Source organism: Cannabis sativa, chromosome 2 (genome assembly GCF_029168945.1).
Source record: "Cannabis sativa cultivar Pink pepper isolate KNU-18-1 chromosome 2, ASM2916894v1, whole genome shotgun sequence".
NCBI classification, from domain to species: Eukaryota; Viridiplantae; Streptophyta; class Magnoliopsida; order Rosales; family Cannabaceae; genus Cannabis; species Cannabis sativa.
The window spans coordinates 57,372,226-57,393,550 of record NC_083602.1 but is presented as its reverse complement, the minus strand read 5'-3'; the positions used below and the strand labels follow the sequence as shown (position 1 = coordinate 57,393,550).

The 21,325-nt window shown below is 34.4% G+C and overlaps 2 protein-coding genes across 2 annotated transcripts; both read right to left on the bottom strand.

Moving 5' to 3' along the window:
• Window positions 1-402: 402 nt before the first annotated feature.
• LOC133034391 (phenolic glucoside malonyltransferase 1-like) lies at window positions 403-984 on the bottom strand. The gene has a single exon (XM_061109471.1). The coding sequence runs from the start codon at window positions 982-984 to the stop codon at window positions 403-405; it is 582 nt and encodes a 193-aa protein (XP_060965454.1).
• A 7,801-nt stretch (window positions 985-8,785) lies between these two features.
• LOC115719545 (peptidyl-prolyl cis-trans isomerase CYP19-4) lies at window positions 8,786-10,588 on the bottom strand. The gene is made up of 7 exons (XM_030648632.2): window positions 10,318-10,588; window positions 10,113-10,191; window positions 9,970-10,017; window positions 9,837-9,860; window positions 9,360-9,542; window positions 9,191-9,266; window positions 8,786-9,070 (listed from the first exon to the last, which is right to left on the bottom strand). Exons 1-7 carry the CDS (start codon window positions 10,381-10,383, stop codon window positions 8,932-8,934), a joined length of 615 nt encoding a protein of 204 aa, XP_030504492.1. The 5' UTR covers window positions 10,384-10,588; the 3' UTR covers window positions 8,786-8,931.
• Window positions 10,589-21,325: the final 10,737 nt, after the last annotated feature.

The following is a 21,325-nucleotide window of genomic DNA, read 5'->3' as shown; positions in this document are numbered from 1 at the left end:
AACTAACACTTAAAATAGACTCTCGTAAACAAACGTTAGTGTAGATATAACAGACTAAAAATCCAGATACGACTAGACATTGAACAGAACAAACACTGTCACAAAATAATAACACTAACAGTGTGTGTTAGAGATTTGATTCAACACCATCTAAAAGTAAGCATGGGTAAGAACCAGGGACACCCACAAAAGGAAGGCATCTCATAAAGTTTTGACAGAAACTCTAATCCTTCAACTGACATAGGAAATGACTCGATTGGGAGTTTGAGTAATCGATGGTGGAGAGATAACTCTAGTGGAGTTCAAACCCACATAGCCCGGTTCTGCACTTCAAAAAAAAAAGGAAAGGTCAAATCCAAGAGCCGGGGAATCGCAATAAACCGAAAACAAAGCCAAAAGGCACTATGGTGGGTTTGACATGTATTTTATCATGTCAAACCCAGGTGGGTCTTTAATAACATTCCGGTCATAAAAGGGTGTGAGCTCCGGCAATAACGGAGGATTTTGTTTAGTTAAGTAAGCCCACGACTTCACAAACATGGTTGTGGATTTCCCATCTAGAACAGCGTGATGGGTTGTGATGCCAATAGAAAATCCTTGATTGGGAAATACAGTGATTCGAAGAGATATTACCGAAGCCCCTGTTTCAGAAACATGTAAAGGAGAAGCCAGAGGACGAACCAAGGAGGCATGGAAAGCGTGGTTTGAGGCGATGAGGTCAAAATCAGCATCGGACTCGGCCACGGAGACCGAAACGACGTCGCCTGGAGTATATTGAAGGACAAGTTTAGGGGAATCTTGAGGCCAAGTTATTTTGCCGGCTAAAGGTAGAAAATATTGGAGTGTGAGAGAGAGGGTGTGTTTGAGCTTTGGGAGAACAGATTTGAAGAAAGTGTGTTTAGTTTCAGGAAGAGCGTAGAGAAATACACGCTTGATTATGGTGAGGTCGTTAAAGGTGAGACATGGGAAACGTCGATTTGACATTTGATATCGATCAAAAGGCAGAGAAGGCGAAGTGAGCAGTGCAAATTTTGAATATTTAATATGGTTCAAATATTTAATATCAGTTCAAATATTAATAGGATTTGTTTTATTACTATTTTATTATATATAAATAATATTTTATTATTTTATTAAATAAAAATAAAAAATCACCCATGAATTTCTCATAAACCAAGAATTTGAGTTATATAGGCACACTTTATATAGAATAGATATATATTTATATATCAATATATATGTACTTATCCTTAGATTTACACTAAAATATATAAGTATCTCTTACTAAAATAAATAAGCTAGTATACATATATTTAAATTTATGTGTATGTGTCTACGTGAATAAGAATTATTTTTCTTGTGTTTTTTATTATAAAATAAATAAAATGCACCAACTCAATATATTACTAAAAATGATTAAGAAATTAAAAGTTTGTGTCATGTTTTGATTAATATATATTATATATTATAATTTTTTAAAAATATATATAATTAAGTGCGGATTGGATTGGATCGGTTACTTTTTGAGGTCAAACAACATCCAATCCGCACAAGTGCGGATTTTGGATTTTTCAATCCAATCCAATCCGCACAAGTGCGGATATCCGCATTTTGCGGATTGGATTGGATTGGATCGTGCGGATTGGATTGGATCGGATACTTTGTGAACACCCCTACTTATATTGTTCTAACTTGAAAATGCCCCACCATATGCCTTTACTTTAAAGTTGTACATTTGACTTGGGCCTTTTGGTATGACATGAAACTGGTATGAGCACGACATGTCACCACACGAGTAAATATGAGTTTGGGCATGAGAGGAAAAGTATGGACTTAAGTGGCTCGACACAGAAAACATATAAGTATGAATTTGTTAGTATAAAACACGACATATAAGAAAAAAAAAACACGATTTAATTTTTTTTTTTTCTTGTATAAATGTTTTTTAAAATGTTTAAATAATATATTTTCCAAAATGTTTAAACTATTTGTAAAAAAAAAATAGAAAAATCTTAAATTCCTAATCGTAGTGACTATGAAGTTATTTTTTTAACAAAACAATTAAAAATTCGTTTGTTCAAACAATCCATTGTCCCTTTAAAAAAAATCCATGTATGCTTTAAAATTAGAAGTTAATTTGAAAAATATAAAAAAAATTACGAATATTCCATAATCCTGCGATAAAATTGAAAAGTTAATGGCTCGTTTCTGGTGGAAGACTACTGGTAGCAAAGGCAACAGTATTATTTGGATGAATTGGAATCGACTCTCTCAACCAAAACATGAAGGTGGCTTGGGTTTTCTTCTTCTCCATGATTTCAACCTTGCTATGCTTGATAAACAAGGTTGGAGATTCTTGACGCACTTGAATTCTTTAGTTACTAGAATCTACAAAGCTCGTTACTTCCCACATGATGATTATCTGTCGGCTGAACTTGGAAGGAATCCAAGCTTTGTTTGGAGGATTATTTGGCAAGCTACATCCTTAGTTCGTTTGGGGGCAAGACGAACCATTGGTACCGGTTTGACGGTCAATATCTTACACCAACCTTGGCTGCCTCATTCCACTAATCCATATGTCACTTCCTCTCATGTAGGTCTAGTTGGTCATACTGTGAGTTCTCTTTTCTCTGTCAATGATAGAAGTTGGGACATTGAACTTGTTCAAGATATGTTCAACCACCGTGATGCTGATCTTATTCTTAGCATTCCTTTGAGATTTTCAGCTTCTGGTATTTTTTGTCATGGTCTGGTGAACATTCTGGGAATTTCTCTTTCAAAAGTGCCTACCGTATGCTTCAAGACCATAAGAACTCAAGGTCAGGTGTTAACAACTCAGGGTTTTGGCGAAATCTCTGGCAACTCAAGATCCCACCAAAGGTCAAGAATCTTCTCTGGCGGGCTGCATCTGGGGTCTTACCAACTTGCTTGAATCTTAGAATTAAACATGTGGATATCCCCTCCACTTGTCCATTTTTCCTTTCTGCTCCAGAAACTATATCTCATGCTCTTCTTTCTTGCCATTTTGCTTCTTGCTGCTGGAATACTATGGGTCTACCTGCTGGAATTGCTCTTGATGACTCCTTCCCAAGCTGGTTAGATAACATTTTCACAAACTTGATACTGATCGTGTCTGTCAGGTGATCATGGTTTGTTGGTCTCTTTGGAAAGCAAGAAACTCTATTGTCTGGAAAAACAAAGCTCTCATTGTTGCAAACGTGTTAGATTCAGCATGGATATCTCTTGATCATTGGATTAAAGCTCAGGATAACACTTCTCTATCTTCCATTAATTTCCATACTAATGGAGACAGTGCTGAGCTATGGACTTAACCGGATACAAACACAATCAAGATAAATATTGATGCTGCTACGTTTGCTAGTGAAAACAGATATGGTTATGGCATGGTTGCAAGGAACAACTCGGGCACTCTTATTGATGGCAAAGCTGACTGTAATTCTGGAACCTTTACACTCGAAGTTGCAGAAATCATTGGCATCAAGGAAGCATTAAGCTTGATTAAAAGTCATAACTGACACACTGTTGAGCTAGAGACTGATAGTCTGCTTTCTGTCCAAGCTATTCGAAGCAGTATTCCTCTTAATTCGATTTTTTGTATTCTTGTCCATGATTGCCAAACCCTTTTATCTTCTATCCCTTCTATCCAAATTCATTTTGTAAAATGTTCAGCAAACCGACTAGCACATGCTGTTGCTAGGATGTCCCGGTCTTTATCTGAACGTAGCATCTGTGTGTCTAACGCTCCAGCAGCTCTGCTGAATATTATGTATTCAGAATGCTAAATTTAATGAAGTTCTCATTTCATCAAAATAAATAAATAAATAAATAAATAAATATATCCTACATACATATATGTTAATGATTTACCTTCTACCTAATAAAATACCTCACTTACAATTAAACATTCTAAATTATCAAAAGTTATCATTTAGTTATACTGTTGGATTATATTTAACCAAGACCAAAATTTACTAATAAGTATATTTTTAACATCTTAAATATGAATTTTTAAAACGATAAAAATTAAAAGTATGAGAAACCTTACATTAGTTGCAGTGGAATTAAATGACTCCATCTGCTCAGATCTCTAACCCTTGTTCCTTTTTGTCGTAGAGTATAATCAAGATTTGAGCCCGACACTCCTTCAGTTGTTTAGATTCTTCACAGTCTTACACATTATGATTGAGGACTAACTTTCTATGGGTGGGCATGCACTCAATCACTAAGGCTCGAATTTAATGTGAAGAACACTATTGGATTATGAATTAGAAGAGAGAAAAGAAGAAGTCTCAAAATACTAGTTGTCTGACATAATGAAAACTAGGTTTAAAAATATTAGTTGAATTAAGAGAATATTCTTTTCTTTTTATACTAATTCACTCAGACGCGCTGCAAAACGTATCTCGCTGAGGCGTCTCGCTTGGTGTATAAACAACTTGATTTATTCATAAGTCTTCCAGGAATGACATGAGCACCAATGTACTGAGCAAACTTAAGGACTGTCTTTGACTATAAGGCCTTACAAACTAGACAACCAGGTCCTGAGGGTTCTCAATAGCAACAACAACCCTGGGAGCGAGCTGGAGTTTACCAGGAGTATGCCTTCCTATAGCAAGATGGATGTCTTGCTATTCATTATCTGTGTCGTTCAAGGTATTACACTTAGTTAGTATAATGCATATCATACGCTAAGTGTTCTAACAGCCAGTTCGCCTCGTCAACACTTCTCTACATATTGCGAGGTTTATGCCTCGCTTCGCTATGTATTGTCAATATCATCCTTGCGATTATATCTTCTGACACGAAATGGTTTCTCGTCAATACGTGAGTCAACAGTTCGTACATCCTTGTCTCGCTAAGGACTGTGCAGTCAGCGAGTTATAAATATACCCTATTAACTTCTACATTTAATGAGTTATTCCATTTAATATTTACAAATATAAGTGCCATTATATTTGCCGGTTAATATTTTTTGAGATTAACAAGTGTTATCTTCTGAAGTACCAGCCGAATTTCGGGTATAAAATTAATATAGACTTTTGCTTAATTTGTTATATTTATTTTATTTTAATATTTTTAGAAATTGTTTTATGGAGTTTCAATTTGAATTAAATTTTATTATCTTTTATTTAATAGTTGATATTTAAAGCTAATTATTAGTAATATATTTTTTTTGAAAGGTAAATTCAACTTATATTAACCTTCAAATTCAGCTACCAAGCAAGGTAGCAAATCAGTTGGGACAGACCCCATACTGAACATACAATCAGGATATAATAAAGCCGCTCTAGCAAACACATGAGCAACGTTATTAGTTGACCGTTTAACAAAAGAAAACTTAACATGACTTAACTCACACAACATGGATTTACACTCTTGAATGATATCACCAAACAAAGAAACCATCTTAACACCACTTCTCAGTGCTTGGACTACCGAGAGACAATCGGTCTCAATCCAAGTAGGAAAGGTTGGTTGCTTCTTCAACCAACTCAGTGCTTCACGGAAGCTCATAGCTTCTGCAATACCAGCAGCCATGTTCCCAGCATGAAGCTTCGTTTGGCCTTGAAGGAGAAAGCCATTATGATCACGGACAACCAGCGACAAACCAAAACGATTTTGACCTTCAAACAACGCTGCATCTATGTTTATCTTGATACTATTGTATTGAGGTTTGACCCAATGCTCATTCCCATCATGGTGCTGTAAACCAGTCCATGAAGACTCGATTGGAGTTTTTTGAGCATAACGCCATTGATCAAGAAAGCTAACAGCAGAATTCACAATAGTTGAAGGATTAACTCGCTTTTTTTGCCAAATTAGTTCATTCCGTGCTCCCCAAATGGACCAGCATACAGTCGCAATTAAACATTTTGTTGCAGCTGATGTATTTTTAAAAACAACCACGCACCAGTCCAAGAAGCTCCCTCCAGCCGCCTGAGATGTACCAATGCCAACTCTATCCCAAATTTGTTTCAACTCTCTACACAGAATTAGACTATGGCAAATGGATTCACTTTCCACATTACACAGTGGGCAAGAAGTGTTGACAGCCACCTTTTTAATGGCCAACTGTACCAAAGTAGGCAAGCAATTTGAACAAGCACGCCACATCAAATTCTTTACCTTAGGAGGCACTTTCAAAGACCATAAATCTTTCCAAAAGCCTGTTGAATCAATCTCCCCATTTCTACCTTTTAAAACCTGCTGCAATTGATAGCCGCTGCTTACTGTGTATATACCAGTAGACTCCTTCGTCCAATACACCATATCAGATGAAGCTGCAGCACTAATAGGAGTTTGAAGAATCAACTGCCTATCCCTACTGTCAAACAAATCATGCAATATATCCACATCCCAATCGTTGCCTTGATCATTGAATAGATTGCATACCTTAGAGGTAGCTAATGCAGGATGTGTCGAGGTAACAAAGGGCAAGTCTGGATCAGGAAGCCAAGGTTCTTTTAGGATGTTGATTAAAGAGCCATTCCCAATGCACCATCTAACACCAGATCGCACTAAATTTTGAGCTTCCCAAACACTTCGCCAAACATAACTTGGATTAGAACTAAGTGAAGCCGAAAGGTAGCTACCATTAGGAAAATAACGAGCCTTGAAAACTCGCGAAGCAAGAGAATCAGGTCTTGCCAAGAAACGCCAGCCTTGTTTTCCTAAAAGAGCCAAATTGAAATCCCTGAGATTACGAAATCCCATACCTCCATTGTCCTTAGGAAGACACATTCTGTCCCAGGACATCCACGGAATACCTTTGTTGCCATTCTTAGAGCCTTTCCACCAAAAACCAGCCATTGAGCTCTCAATATCACGACTTATCTCGAGAGGCAGCAGAAAAACATTCATAGCATAGCTAAGTAACGATTGGGCTACAGCTTTGATCAATACCTCTTTCCCTGCTCGAGACAACACTTTTGAGTCCCATCCTTGAAGCTTTTTACGCACTCGATCCTTCAAGTAACCCAACACCGCCGACTTATTGCGTCCCATGGTACTAGGAAGGCCCAGGTACATACTTCTATCGTCCGCAGTGGTCATTTGAAGCAAAGCATTTATACTAGTTTGCCAATGCAACTCAGTATTCGTATGATAGAAGATTGATGACTTCCCCAGATTAACCATAGTAATATATTAATTTTATGTATAATGTAATATTTTATTTCCTTTTATAAATTACTTCTATTCATTAACTTTTTATAATATGTACTAAATAGATTTTATTTTAAATTTAGTCAATATGAAGGTTATTTTTTCCCTTTAATAATTTAATGTTTGAGGGTAAAATTTGCTTAATGGTTTATTTTGTTTAGCTCTTATTTTAACCTTTTATGGTGGCTAAATAATATGTGGATTGGAGGTTAATAGTGTCATTTTGGTGGCTGGTTGTACCTTATTTGGTGGCTGCACTATTTTGTTTTATAATTTAAAATTCATTTTATTTTTTAAAGTTCAATAAGACCTTTTTAAAAAAAAAAAAATTAGGTTCGATGACTTCGCTCATTTACACTATTTTTTGATGGTTTTCATGCTTATTATGGCTTTTGTGTCATTTTTAGGGCTTGTTCCTAATTGTTTAAGGTAGATGTGTGGTATGGTCTATGGGTACGAGAAGTGTTTCATTTTGTACTCATGCCTTTCTACAAACGATTTTTAAATTCGACAGATAAGTGTTTCAAGTCTTCACATTATGGTTTGTTTTACTATTTTTGTTCACACTAACTATTTTTTTCATTATATTGTATACTAATAGAGTTTTACGTTTTGTTAATCTGTAGGTCAGTTTTGAAGAGGATCAACTGTTACAGAGTTTTTGTCAATAAATTTATATTATTTGTTTGGGAGTTGTTATCTTCTAACTATTGAGAATTTCTTTTTTAGATTTTAATATCATCGCTAGGGGATTAATTCATTATTATCTTATTTTATTTTGTAGATATTTTTGGAACATTCTTGATATGTTATTGAGTTGGCGCGTACTATTCAGTTAAAGCTCTTGCACTTGAGGTGTACTGTTTGAAAAAAGTTATAATTTTATTATATTGCTTGTTGACTTTAGCAGTTCATGGTTTGACAAAGCACGCCCTTCGGGTAAACAATGAGCTATGCAGGTTCAAGGAGATTCCTGTGCTGATTACGAATGTCTGCATCGTAAATTCATTAGTGATTCTATTCACTACGTCAAAAAAAAAAATCCAATTCTTAATTACATACAAGTGAGCTATAGTGCAAAGAAAGCTTTATTAATTTACTTTAGAAACAAGTGCTGAGAAAGTTGATTACAGGAACATATTAATTGATACCTCTCAAAGCTGTAATTATTGCTGTAAATTGAGCAAATCATTTCCTTTCCACCATTAGTTTCTTACATCTCTATACGCGCGTTTTTTTTTTCTTTGTAAATATGTATTGCATATTCTTTTATGTATTCAAAATAAAATACTTAAGAGTAAAATTTCAAATCGTTTTCCATCCGATTGGGCAGTACATCTTTGCATAAAATCTTCTCAGAGACTAATTTTTGCCAAAATGGAAATATATTTCATATTCTAAACCATATAAATATTAGCCTTTGTTCGAACTTTGGTTCCAGTAAAAAATAATAATAATAGCCTTTGATCAGTTGCCAAATAATAATAATAATAGCCTTTGTTCGAACTTTGCCAAAATGGAAATCGTTACAATTAATTCGGAAATGATCATGGCATTCGTTCGTTGTAGAAAAAAAGTAAATAGAAGATACAATTAGTTCTTTAGAGCCAACTATTAAAACTTCATCTTATTACCATGTTAGGTAAGAGAGTTGAACATGAAATTCTAATTGAACATAACATATAACTAAACCAGTCTAGTTGACAAGGAAAACAAACAAAATATTCTGATATAGGGTAGAGTAATTTAAAGAGGAAGTTCACCACTGTCTGCAATCACAACTTTTGTCTTAGGGGTTCCACTCTGTGTTCCTTCAGCTTCAACCTTGTAAACAACATCCATCCCAGATATCACCTTTCCAAACACAACATGTCTTCCATCCAACCTGTATATGTATATAGTTTAAATGGTAAAATATTCAGTTTTGACTAAGGCCATAAATAATTAACTAAACAAAGACAGTGATTATTAGTTTTGTTAAAAGCCTGAATGTGTATCCAATTACCAGCTAGTTGTCACAGTTGTAATGAAGAATTGTGAACCGTTGGTGTCAGGACCAGCATTTGCCATTGACAAAAATCCTACAAGAAAGACACAGTTTCATTCATAACATGTACCTTTCAAGATCTTGAGGAACCGAGATCGGCAACAATAGGACATTCATTGGTTCTTACCTGGGCCAGTGTGCTTTAGCTTGAAATTCTCATCGGCAAACTTGTCACCGTAAATCGATTCACCACCTCTTCCATCACCAAGTGTGAAATCACCTCCCTGAATCATGAAGCTTGGAATAATTCTGTGAAATGAGCTACCTTTGTAATGTAGTGGCTTTCCACTCTTGCCAATGCCTTTCTCTCCTGGATGATTTGCAAAAGCAAAAGGTAAGAAAAACAACACACACTAAAATAGCTTCTAACTGAGAAGCTTTCCTCTCCATTCAAAAATCTGAGATCTTTATATCCTAGTAGGCTAGAAGCAACACAATCTGCATTTGGTTTTTACATCTCTATAAGTCACAACATTCAATCACTCTAAAATCACTACTTTTCCCCTGATCAGATTCGACCTAACTCCCAATTTCAAAATAGTTTTTTTTAAAAGAAAAAAAATGCAAATACAAGGAGAGAAAGAAACTAAAACCATATGTATACCTGTGCACAGAGCTCGGAAATTTTCTGCAGGAATAAGAATTAAAAGTCAACAATTAGTCCAATAAATAGCTAGAAATTTTGCATATAATTTGTATTTACATATAAAAAAGATCAACCTTTAAATCGACTATACCTGCAGTCTTAGGAACCGCCTTTCCGAAGAGCCCCATGACAACACGACCTGAGATCACAAAAATAACAAGTGAATCAACATCAAAAAATTCTGATCTAATAATAATTAAGTAGAAAGAAAATGTGAGAGATGCATTGCACTACCAGCTGGCTTTCCATTAATCTCAACATCAAAGTAGACCTTGTGTGTGATTTCTTTCAGATCTACGGTCTTTTTCTGGGCCTGAATAAAACAATATCAATGGCCATAAAGATAACAACAACATTAATAATAATAATGAGGTCAAAAAGAGGGGTAAATCTAGGGATTTCCAAAGTATTGTGTATATATATAGTATAATCTGTGTACCTGGATTAGGGCCATGGTGCCAAATAGAAACATAGTACACAGAAGAAACGACGCCATCTTAGCCATATTTGATCTTCTTCTCCGGCAAAATTCTCTTGTTTTGGAATCGCAGCAGCTGAACCCGAGTGGTTTTAGTGTGAGTAACCTGAATTTTCTTTATAACAACTCTCTCTAGTCTTACGGTTTATTCGTGTCATTACCAATAGACATGAGACATGTGGACTTCTTCCAATTTCGTTGGCAGCTGGCTTTCCCACATATTGGACTTGGTCCCATTTGAATTGGGCTACAATGGATCCATGTTTTAAGCTATCCCCAATATTTTTTTTCCGCATGGTGTTCTCTATTTTAGATTTTTTTTTTTTTTTTTTGAAAATAAGAGTGAAACATTCATTAAGCAATTAAACAGTTAGATCTCGCGATCATTACAAAATAGATTTTGCGGTAAAGAGGAGATCGAAATAGAGCCATACAGTTGGTGGGAGAAAGCTCACTTAACCACATTATGGGCAACATAGTTACAAGTCCTACTATCATTAGAAAAGTTACAACAAATAAAAGTGGGAGAAGACTTAATACAAAAGGAGACATAGTTCTCAAGAGCCCCATGGGACAACTTTCCATTGAGCGCATCGATAGCTAGCATCAAGTCACTCACCACAATAACATACTTATACCCTAAATCCATAACCATCGAAACAGCCAAGCAGCAGGCCGCAGCTTCTCCACATAACGCATCCGAGAAATCCAACCGAGACATGTCAACCTGAACCACCTTGTGTTGGAATTTATTTTACCAGGATCTTAGATCTACTAACAAGTATGTTTATTAACACCCTAAATATGAACTTTCTAAAACGATGAAATAAACACATATAAAGTTTAGGAAACCTTACATTGGGTGCAGCGGAATATAATGACTCCTTCCGTTCAGATATCTAGCCCTTGATTCTTTTCTGTAGCAGAGCATTATCAATATCTGAACCTGGATCTCTTTCTCTGAATCTTTGATGCTGAAACCTCCTTCTTGCTGAAAGTCTTTCTTCACGATCTTCCTCACCATGATTGAGGTATCACTTACTGTGTGTGGGCACTACTCATACACTAAGAATTTCGAAATTTGAGAGGGAAGAAAGAGAGAGTGGGTTTGGCCAAAGATAGGGAGAGAGAAGGCTCAGTTTTTTCTGAATGAAAAAGTAGAAAATTTTAAGTGTAAATTTCCTGAAGCCTTCACTATCTATTTATAGCATTCCACAAGGTTAGGTTTGAATTATTTGGCATTAAAATAATGAAAATATCAGAGGTAAATTCCTATAAAAGTGGTCGGCCCTATACATGTGGATTTGGGCCTCACTTTTTGTAATTTTGCAGTTTTATCTTTTCTGCATCTGATTTTCTCAAAAATGCCAATTTTCTAATTCAACCATTTAAATGCCAATTCTAACTATTTAATAACTATAAATAATTATTAAATAATATTTTCATTTATCATATTTATTAATTGAACCATACAAAGTATCATAATTAACAAATATGCCCCTAAAACTCTTTCTTTACAATTTCGCCCTTACTTAGTGAAAAATTCACAAATAGACATAGTCTAATTTGAGAATTATAATTGATTAATCAAAACCAATTACATGAGTCTTACAAGCAATATTATCTCAACTAGTGCGGGGACCATGGGTCTATATAACCGAGCTTCCAATAAGTAGATCAAGAATTTAGCACTAAAATTCACTAACTTATTAATTCTTCGTTGAATCCACGCATAGAACTTAGAATTGCACTCTCAGTATATAGAATGCTCTATATGTTCCACCATATAGACACATCATTAGTTATCCATTGTTATAATCCTAATGTGATCAATGATCCTCTATATGGATGATCTACACTGTAAAGGGATTAGATTACCGTTACACCCTACAATATATTTATTCCTTAAAACACTTAACCCCGTATAAATGATATTTCAGCTTATGTGAAATGAGTACTCCACCATTTATGTTCGTTTGGTCAAGCTCGAAGGAGATCATCCTTTGCTTACTATTCGCCAGATAGAAGCTATAGATTCCATGTTTATGTTAGCGCTCCCACTCAATTGTACTACCGTGTTCCCGAAATGTACGTATCACCCTGACCTAAAAGTAGGCTTAACTAACAAATCAAAGAACACGAATAGCCTTTCAAGATTGAGCCTAATCATAACAGGATTAAGAACATTTGATCTAGGATCAACTAGGCGATATTGACTTGAATAGATATTGCGGTAAGTTTAATAAATCTAAGTCAAAGTTCAATATCGGTCCCTTCCGATGCATACTCCATGCATCCAACCTGAGCTTTACTTTAACCAATGTTCTGGAAAGAACATAGCATTTCTCCAAATGCAAGTAAACTCTGTTGTAGATTATCATATCAGTAAAACCCTATGTCTGATAAATCTAGGAAACTTTATTCACATAGTCATGTTTACTTTCCAATGTGTTGACGGCACAATAAACAGGATCAAGTATGTGAAAAGGGTTTCAGATGAATTTATACATTATGTACATATAATCATGAAATAAATCATGTGAACCATGCAACATTAAATGTTATTTCTGATCTATATTAATAAGTAAATCTGATTATATTAAAATGAGTTTTATTTTGGGCATAAAACCCAACACCTTGCCCAGATGATTCCTTGCTACAACAGCTATGCACATGCTCTCTAAGCCCACTTTAACATCACAATTCAGTTTTATCCAATCCTGTAGAAGAGAGTTCCAAGTCTCCCTCAAGGTCGGTGTAGGAGCAGGCAAGAGAGAATCATGTAACTCTGCAAAAGAAGTACAAATATTGTCAATACATTTCATCACATCTGGGGCAGAGTTATTGTGTACCATTTCATTGCGCGTCCTCCAAATGGTGTCAACAACAATTGAAGCATAAAGAAATACATCCTCAGCACGGATCCCCTAATATTTTAGATAAATATTAGGGTTTTTTCATTTTTAAATTTATAGGTGATCTAAAATATTAGGGTTTTTCATTTTTAAATTTATAGCTGCATAAAATTATTTTTTCGCTTTGGCCAAGCCCACCGATCTTCCCTAAGCTTAAGTGATGCTTGGTCGGAATCTTGTTTTGCTATTGCGATTTAATTTTTAATATTGCGATTAGTCTTGTCTCTGTGACATAATTTTGAATGTTTTAATTTTTCTCTCTGAGACATAATTTTGAGTGTTTTAGTCTTGTCTGTGTAATATAGTTTTGTTTTGTTTTGTTATTTAGTTGCACAATAGTTGAGTGCTCAAGCTACAAGGTTGAATGAACCTGCCACAATAAATTCTACTGTTGTGTTTTTTTTTGTTGAGGGATTTTTTAAGATCTCAGCGCCCTTAATAAAACTAACCAAAAAGAATCAGCGGTTTTATGGACAGACAAGTGTGAAGCAAGCTTTCAAGAGCTAAAACAGCGGTTGATTTTAGCTCCAGTATCAACCCTACCATCTGATAAAGAAAAGTTTGTGGTTTATTGTGATGCATCCAGACAGGGTTTGGGATGTGTTTTGATGCAAGGTGATCGGGTAATTGCTTATGCCTCCCGTCAGTTAAAGGAGTATGAATAGTGATACCTAACTCACGATTTAGAACTTATCACGGTAGTTTTTGCTTTCCAGATTTGGCGGCATTATCTTTACGGAGAAAAGTTTGAGATTTACACCGATCATAAGAGCCTCAAATATTTCTTTACCCAGAAAAATTTGAATATGAGACAAAGGCAGTGGTTAGAGTTGGTCAAGGATTACGAATGTGAAATCTTTTACCATCTCAGGAAAGCTAATGTGGTGGCAGATGCCTTAAGCAGAAAGGGTCCCTGGCAAGTAACCAGTATGATTATGATTTCACCCCCACCTAGCAGAAGACATGGTCAGATTATGTATTGAATTTATTGTGGGCAAACTTAATAATTTGACATTGCAATCTGATCTGTTAGATAGAATTAAAGCTGCTTAGTTAATTGATCCAGAATTGGTAAAGATTCGAGAAGAGGTTTTAGCTAGTCAAGCTAAGGATTTTACAGCGTCAGGTAATGGGATGCTATTGTATAAAACCAGAGTTTTTGTTCCAAACAGTGTAGAACTTAGAAGTGAGATTCTCGAGGAAGCTCACACCACTCCTTATTCATTGCATCCTTGCACTACCAAAATGTACCAGGATTTAAAACCCATTTACTAGTGGTGCAGATTGAAGAAGGATGTGGTAGAATTTGTATCCCGGTGCTTGACTTGTCAACAAATTAAGGTTGAACACCAGAGACCTGCAAGGTTGTTGCATCCATTGACTATTCTTGAGTGGAAATGGGAAGATGTCACCATGGATTTTGTGGTTAGGTTACCTAGAACCACGAGAATGTTCGATTCTATTTGGGTTATGGTGGATCAATTTACTAAGTTTGCACATTTTCTACCAGTGAAAACAACCTTTATAGTGGATCAGTATGTAGAATTTTATGTGAAAGAAATAGTGAGATTACATGGGACTCCGAAGTCCATCATATCGGATAGGGATCCGAAGTTTACCTCAAAATTTTGGCAAAGTCTCCAGTGAGCCATGGGTACCAAGCTGAAGTTTATTGCAACTTTCCATCCTTAGACTGACGGACAGTCTGAGAGGAAAAATCAGATACTTGAGGATACGTTGCAATCCTATGTGATGGATTTTGAAGGCTCCTCAAGTAAGTTCTTACCACTGATAGAATTTTCATACAACAACAGCTATCAGAATACTATAGGAATGGCTCCCTATGAGATGTTGTATGACATGAAGTGCAAAACTCCAATTCACTTGGATGAAACTAGAGAAAGAAATATTTAACTCCAAAATTAGTACAACGGACCAACGAGGCTATAGAAAAGATCAAGGCCAAAATGCTTGCCTCTAAGAGTAGGAGAAAGAGTTATGCAGATCCAAATCGCAAAAACGTAGAATTTCAAGTATGAGATCATGTATTCCTATGAGTGTCTCTGATGAAGGGGAATAAATGTTTCGGGAAAAATGGCAAGTTATGCCCTAGGTTTACAGGGCATTTCGAGATCCTTAAAAAGGTTGGAGTGGTAGCTTATCGTCTAGCCTTGCCTCCAACACTATCAGCAGTTCATAACGTATTTCATGTTTCTATGCTACAAAAATACGTTATGGATCTCACTCATGTTATGAGTTATGAAAACCTAGAACTCCCATCGGATTTATCTTTCGAAGAGCAACCAGTTAAGATTTTACACAGAAAAGATAAGATCCTTCGAAACAAGACCATAGCTTTGGTCAAGGTACTCTAGAGAAACAGTAAGGTGGAAGAAGCCACATGGGAGTTGGAATCTGACGTGAGGGCTCAGTATCTAAAATTGTTCAGGTTAGATTTCGAGGACGAAATCCTTTTAATGGTGGGTAATTGTAAAGACTGCTTAATTTTAGTATGAGAATTAGCAGTTAATTAGGGTTTAATTCGGAATTAGACTTTTAATTATGATTTATGAATTTATGGAGATATATTTAAATTCTAGGTATGTTATTTGTGTTATATATGAAATTTCATGTTGTTCATATTTTATGTTGGTAACAGTAGAACGTGCCGTTTGGTCGATAGATCACATTTTCTTATGTTTTAGAATTTTAGTAGTAGCAGGGCAATTTAAATAGACATTGGGAATGTCAGAAATATTTGTGGTATAGATTTGACCAAAATACCCTTAGGTGATAATGTTGCTTCTTAGTGAAGGAAGGGCAAAATAGTCTTTTGCCTTTATTTGACCTTTGTCTTTTAATGACCTAATAGATTAATTTTTGATATTAATCAGATTTTATTAATTGAAATATTAATAAAACATGAATTTCTTCTTTGTACAAAATTAGAAACAAAACACTCTCTCTCTCAACCCTTAGGAAAACCAGCAAAAGATAAGGCTCTCAACTTAGATTAATTGTCAGGTGTTTAGACAATAATTCTATTAGAATTCTAGGGATTCAACTCAAGGTAAGCTTCTTTACTCTCTTCTCCTTGAGTTTTTATGTTTCAAGTTAGGTTTCTATGCTTGAATTGAGTTAGGGTTTTGTAGTTTTAAGAAGTGTTTATTTTTGTTTTTAGAGGATGCTTTAATGGTATTTGAGCTATTTTAGAACTGATTTAAGTGCTTGTGTTTTGATTGAACAAAATTTGAGCTTTAGAGCTCAAATATTGCTCTCTCATGGTTTTTTAGTTTCTGAGTGTATTGTTGGATTTTATTGCTTGAATTCTACTTGTTGTGGTCTAATTAGGTACTCTAAAAGGTTTATGTTGATTTGAGTTGTTTAGAAGGTTCTTAAGGGTTCCTACACTGAACCGATCGATCGGTTCAGTTTGGACCTGTAGGAACTGAAATTTCGATTCATCCCCTGTCAACCCCATAGAACTGATTTTTCGATTGGGGAAACGGTCTACCGGTTGGGGCATGTTAGGGCACCCTAGATTTTCCCATTTTTACGATATGTAGGATATTTCCATGTTATCCATCGATAGAAAAACTTTTAGTTTTGATTTTAAGTCCCTGAAAAGTGATTTAGCGTGTCACTCATCAATTTTACGAATATTGTGACTTAGGGGCCTGTAAATCGTTGAGCAGTTGTTCCACTCAGGTTGGTCGACACACTTAAATTTAGAAACGAGGTAATATTAGTATAATGACATGCATATGTGATCACAAGTTTAGTATACATGTTTATGATTGCCTGTTAGATTACATTAGAATAGCGGTATCAATATACGTAGAGTTATATTGGATACCGATGAATGTATGTTTGGCATAAGTACTAATTGATGCTATCACATCGGTACAACTAGAGTACCAAGTATAGGCTGATATTATGGTCGATAGTACTGTCGTATGAACGTTCTTGACTCAGTACCATGTAGGACGCGGGGAAAGGTTATGGTTAGGTGTATGGGTTATAAAGATTGTATTGTAAGATGCCAAAAAATCAAAGACTTTTTAAAGAAAAAGAAGCTGCTAATTTTGGATACTTTACTTAAAAGAATTTTAAAAAATGATTATTTTTTGAAAAAAAGATTTTATTGACCCCATCTAAGCCGAAACATGACCCGACCCATCTAAACCCGTACTCCCAACTATATGGGCACTTTTCGAAAACTCAAAATCTGTACCCGAAAAATTCGAAAACAGTGAAACCCACCCTGTTGGATATATTTTACCAGGATCTAGATTTACTAACAAGTATGTTTCATTAACATCCTAATATGAATTCTAAAACAATGAAATAAACACATATAAAGTTTAGGAAACCTTACATTGGGTGCAGCGGAATATAATGACTCCTTCCGTTAAGATATCTAGCCCGTGATTCCTTTTTGTAGCAGAACATTATCAATATCTGAACCTGGATCTCTTTCTCTCCTTCCTTTGATGCTGAATCTCCTTCTTGTTGGTTGATTTCCACAGTCTTACACAGTATGATTGAGATACCACTTGATGTGAGTGGGCACTCACTCATTCACTCAAGGATTTCGAAATATTGAAGAAGAAAAGAAGAGGGAAGTGGCGGCTAGAAAAATTTCTGTGAAGGAATGAGATGTATCATCTTTTCCTAAAGCCATCACTACCTATTTATAGGTAACCACCTAGGTTTAAGTTAGAATTATTTGGCATTAAAATAATGAAAAAATAAATGATAAAACCCTATAAGTGTGGCCGGTCATGGGCCTTGGATAATGGGCCTCACTTATGCAATTTTGCTGTTTTATCATTTCTGCATCTCATTTTCTCAAAAATGCCAATTTTCAAATTCAACCATTTAAATGCCAATTCTAATTATTTAATAACTAAAAATTAATTATTAAATAATATTTTCATTTAATACATTTATTAATTAGACATATAAAGTCTCTTAATTAATAAATAAACCTAGAATCTCTTTTCTTTACAATTTCGCCCTTACTTAGTGAAAATTCATAAACTAGACATAGTCTAACTTTAGAATTATAATTGATTAATCAAAATCAATTAACTGAGTCTTACAAGTAGTATGGTCTCAACTAGTATGGGGACCATGGGTCTATATATCCGAGCTTCCAATAAGTAGATCAAGAATTTATATCTTAAATTCACTGACTTATTAATTCTTCGTTGAATCCACCCATAGAACTTAGAATAGCACTCTCAGTATATAGAACGCTCTATATGTTCCACGATATAGACACGTCATTAGTTATCCATTATTATAACCCTAATGTGATCAATGATCCTCTATATAGATGATTTACACTGTAAAGGGATTAAATTACTGTAACACCCTACAATGTATTTTATCCTTAAAACACTTAACCCTGTATAAATGATATTTCAGCTAAGTGAAATGAGATCTCCACCATTTATTTTCGTTTGGTTAAGCTCGAAGGAAATCATCCTTTACTTTCTATTCGCCAGATAGAAGCTATAGATTCCATATTTATGTTAGCGCTCCCACTCAATTGCACTACCGTATTCCCAAAATGTATGTATCACCCTGACCCAAAAGTAGGCTTAACTAACAAATCAAAGAACACGAATAACACTCTTGAGATTGAACCTAATCATATCAGGATTAAGATCATTTGATCTAGGATCAACAGTGATATTGAATTGAATAGATATTACGGTAAATTCTAATATATCTAATCAAAGTTCAATATCGGTCCCTTCCGATGTATACTCCATACATCCTATGCTGGTAAACTTTGCCAATGTCCTGGAAAGGACATAACACTTATTCAAGGTGTAAGAATACCTATCGCTGATTATACCATGTCAGTCTAAATCCAGTGTTCTGACAAATCAGGTAATAAACTTTCGAACATATAATTAAGATTATATTCCACTGTGTTGACAACACTATAATCATTAACAAATTGATATGTTCTGGACTTAAATAGAATTCATACATTATATACATAATCATGAAATAAATCATGTGAACCATGCAACATTAAATGTTATTTCTGATCTATATTAATAAGTAAATCTGATTATATTGAAATGAGTTTTATTTAAGGCATAAAACCCAACACACCCTATGTGTAGCCCTAATAAAAAACTATAAGATGCATTTAGGGGGAAAAAGACGACATTGTAAGATGCACATCTTGGTAGGGTGCACAAAATATGGGTCAAACCATTCAACCCAACCAACCCAACTCAGTTTTTGTAGTAAAGGGTTATGTTAAGAGTGGGTCATGGCTCATTGGGTTAAAAAGTGATAGGTCATATAATTATGGGTTGGTTATGGGTTGGATACATTTTAACTCTATATAACCCAAACCAACTCATTTCTTGAAAGATGTTCTAAATTTGAGACAACTTTCATACATAAAATACATTTTATATTCACAAAATATTTAAAAATATATATTTTATGTTTTTATACATAAATAAATTATATTGTGATAACCTTAGAACGTGAATTAACCAAAACACATCATAAACATGTAGTCTATAATTACCCTACTACTTCTACCAACAAGCCTAATATAAATATAAAATTATATTATTAACTTTGCTACTCACACAATGATACCACTACCACTTTAGTTTTTTTAAAGCACTATATTACACACACACACACACACATATGTATCATTTTTTTTTGTATGTGCACTAAGTTGAATAATTTTACCCTGTTTGTAACATAAATATTAAAGTTTAAAATATTCATCTCAACCTAATGAACCCAACCCAATCCACCTCCTTTATAATTGTATTAAGTAGGGTTGGGTTGAACAATAAAAAAAAAATTGAATAGTTTATAGTTTATCCAAATTGCAATCATTGCGTTGGCCTATTAAGGACCCGTTTGACACAACTTTTGGAAAAGCTAAAAGCTACTTTTTGAAAAAAAAAAAAATGTGATAAAAATGTGTTTGGTAAACAGTTAAAAAATAGCTTTTTGAAGAATTTTTAGAGAACCTACAGTTATAATAAAATAAATATTTATTAAATTTCTTATTTTTTTAAAAAATAATTTATATTTTATCTTATTATTAAGGGAAAAAAACTGAAAAATACAAAAAAGGAAAAAAAAATTACAAAAATACTTTGGGCCGGCCCATTAAACATTTATACAATCCACATACAAATATTTACAAAAATACCACATGCACTAAGGCTTCAGCTGTACAGAGCGAACCATGAAGATGAAAATACCTCGATCGTTTCAAAACCGCAAAACAACCAAAATGAAACCAAAACGAGAAAATACAACTATTAATTCTAGCGAAATCAACTGGAAAAGAAGACCTGCAATGATCTAAACAGAAAATGACGAAAAAAAAAATCAGAAAAACTGTGAAGAAACTGAAATTACACGTTTGTTTTCTGTTTTATTCGATCAAAATAACTCCCCCTAATATTGAAATCTATATTCATGAAATGTAGATCTGTAACAAACAGATCTGGAGCTGCCACCAAATCCAAAACATTGTACGATGTGAAAATTTTTAAAAAACCTCATGAATAATACATCTACGTTATATACAGTTGCATTTTGATTGATTACTGGTTTTCAATATAAATATATTTTTTTAGAAACACAATAAGAAGAGTAAATACGAATTAAGGTACAACCAGTTACGTATAAGTCTGTTTATTTTTTGTTTTGGTTGCCTTATAGTTGCATTATCGTTTTATGATAGTTTATATATTATGCAGGAATTTAATTTGACGGGGACTAAGAAAAAGTAGTTATACATAGTAAGTTTTGTGCAAATAGTTGCATATTAGTTTTATAATGAAATAACATATGCAAGTAGCAAAACTATAATAAAACTACAAAACAACTGTATACAAACTAAAATACAGGAAAAACTCTTTGAACATCAACATCCATGATAAATCTCATTGTTACTCATTGATGATATAAAAATGGACAGGAAACAACTAGATAAAAAATATATTAAAAAAAATACATACAGAAGGTGTTTACACTATTAAAAA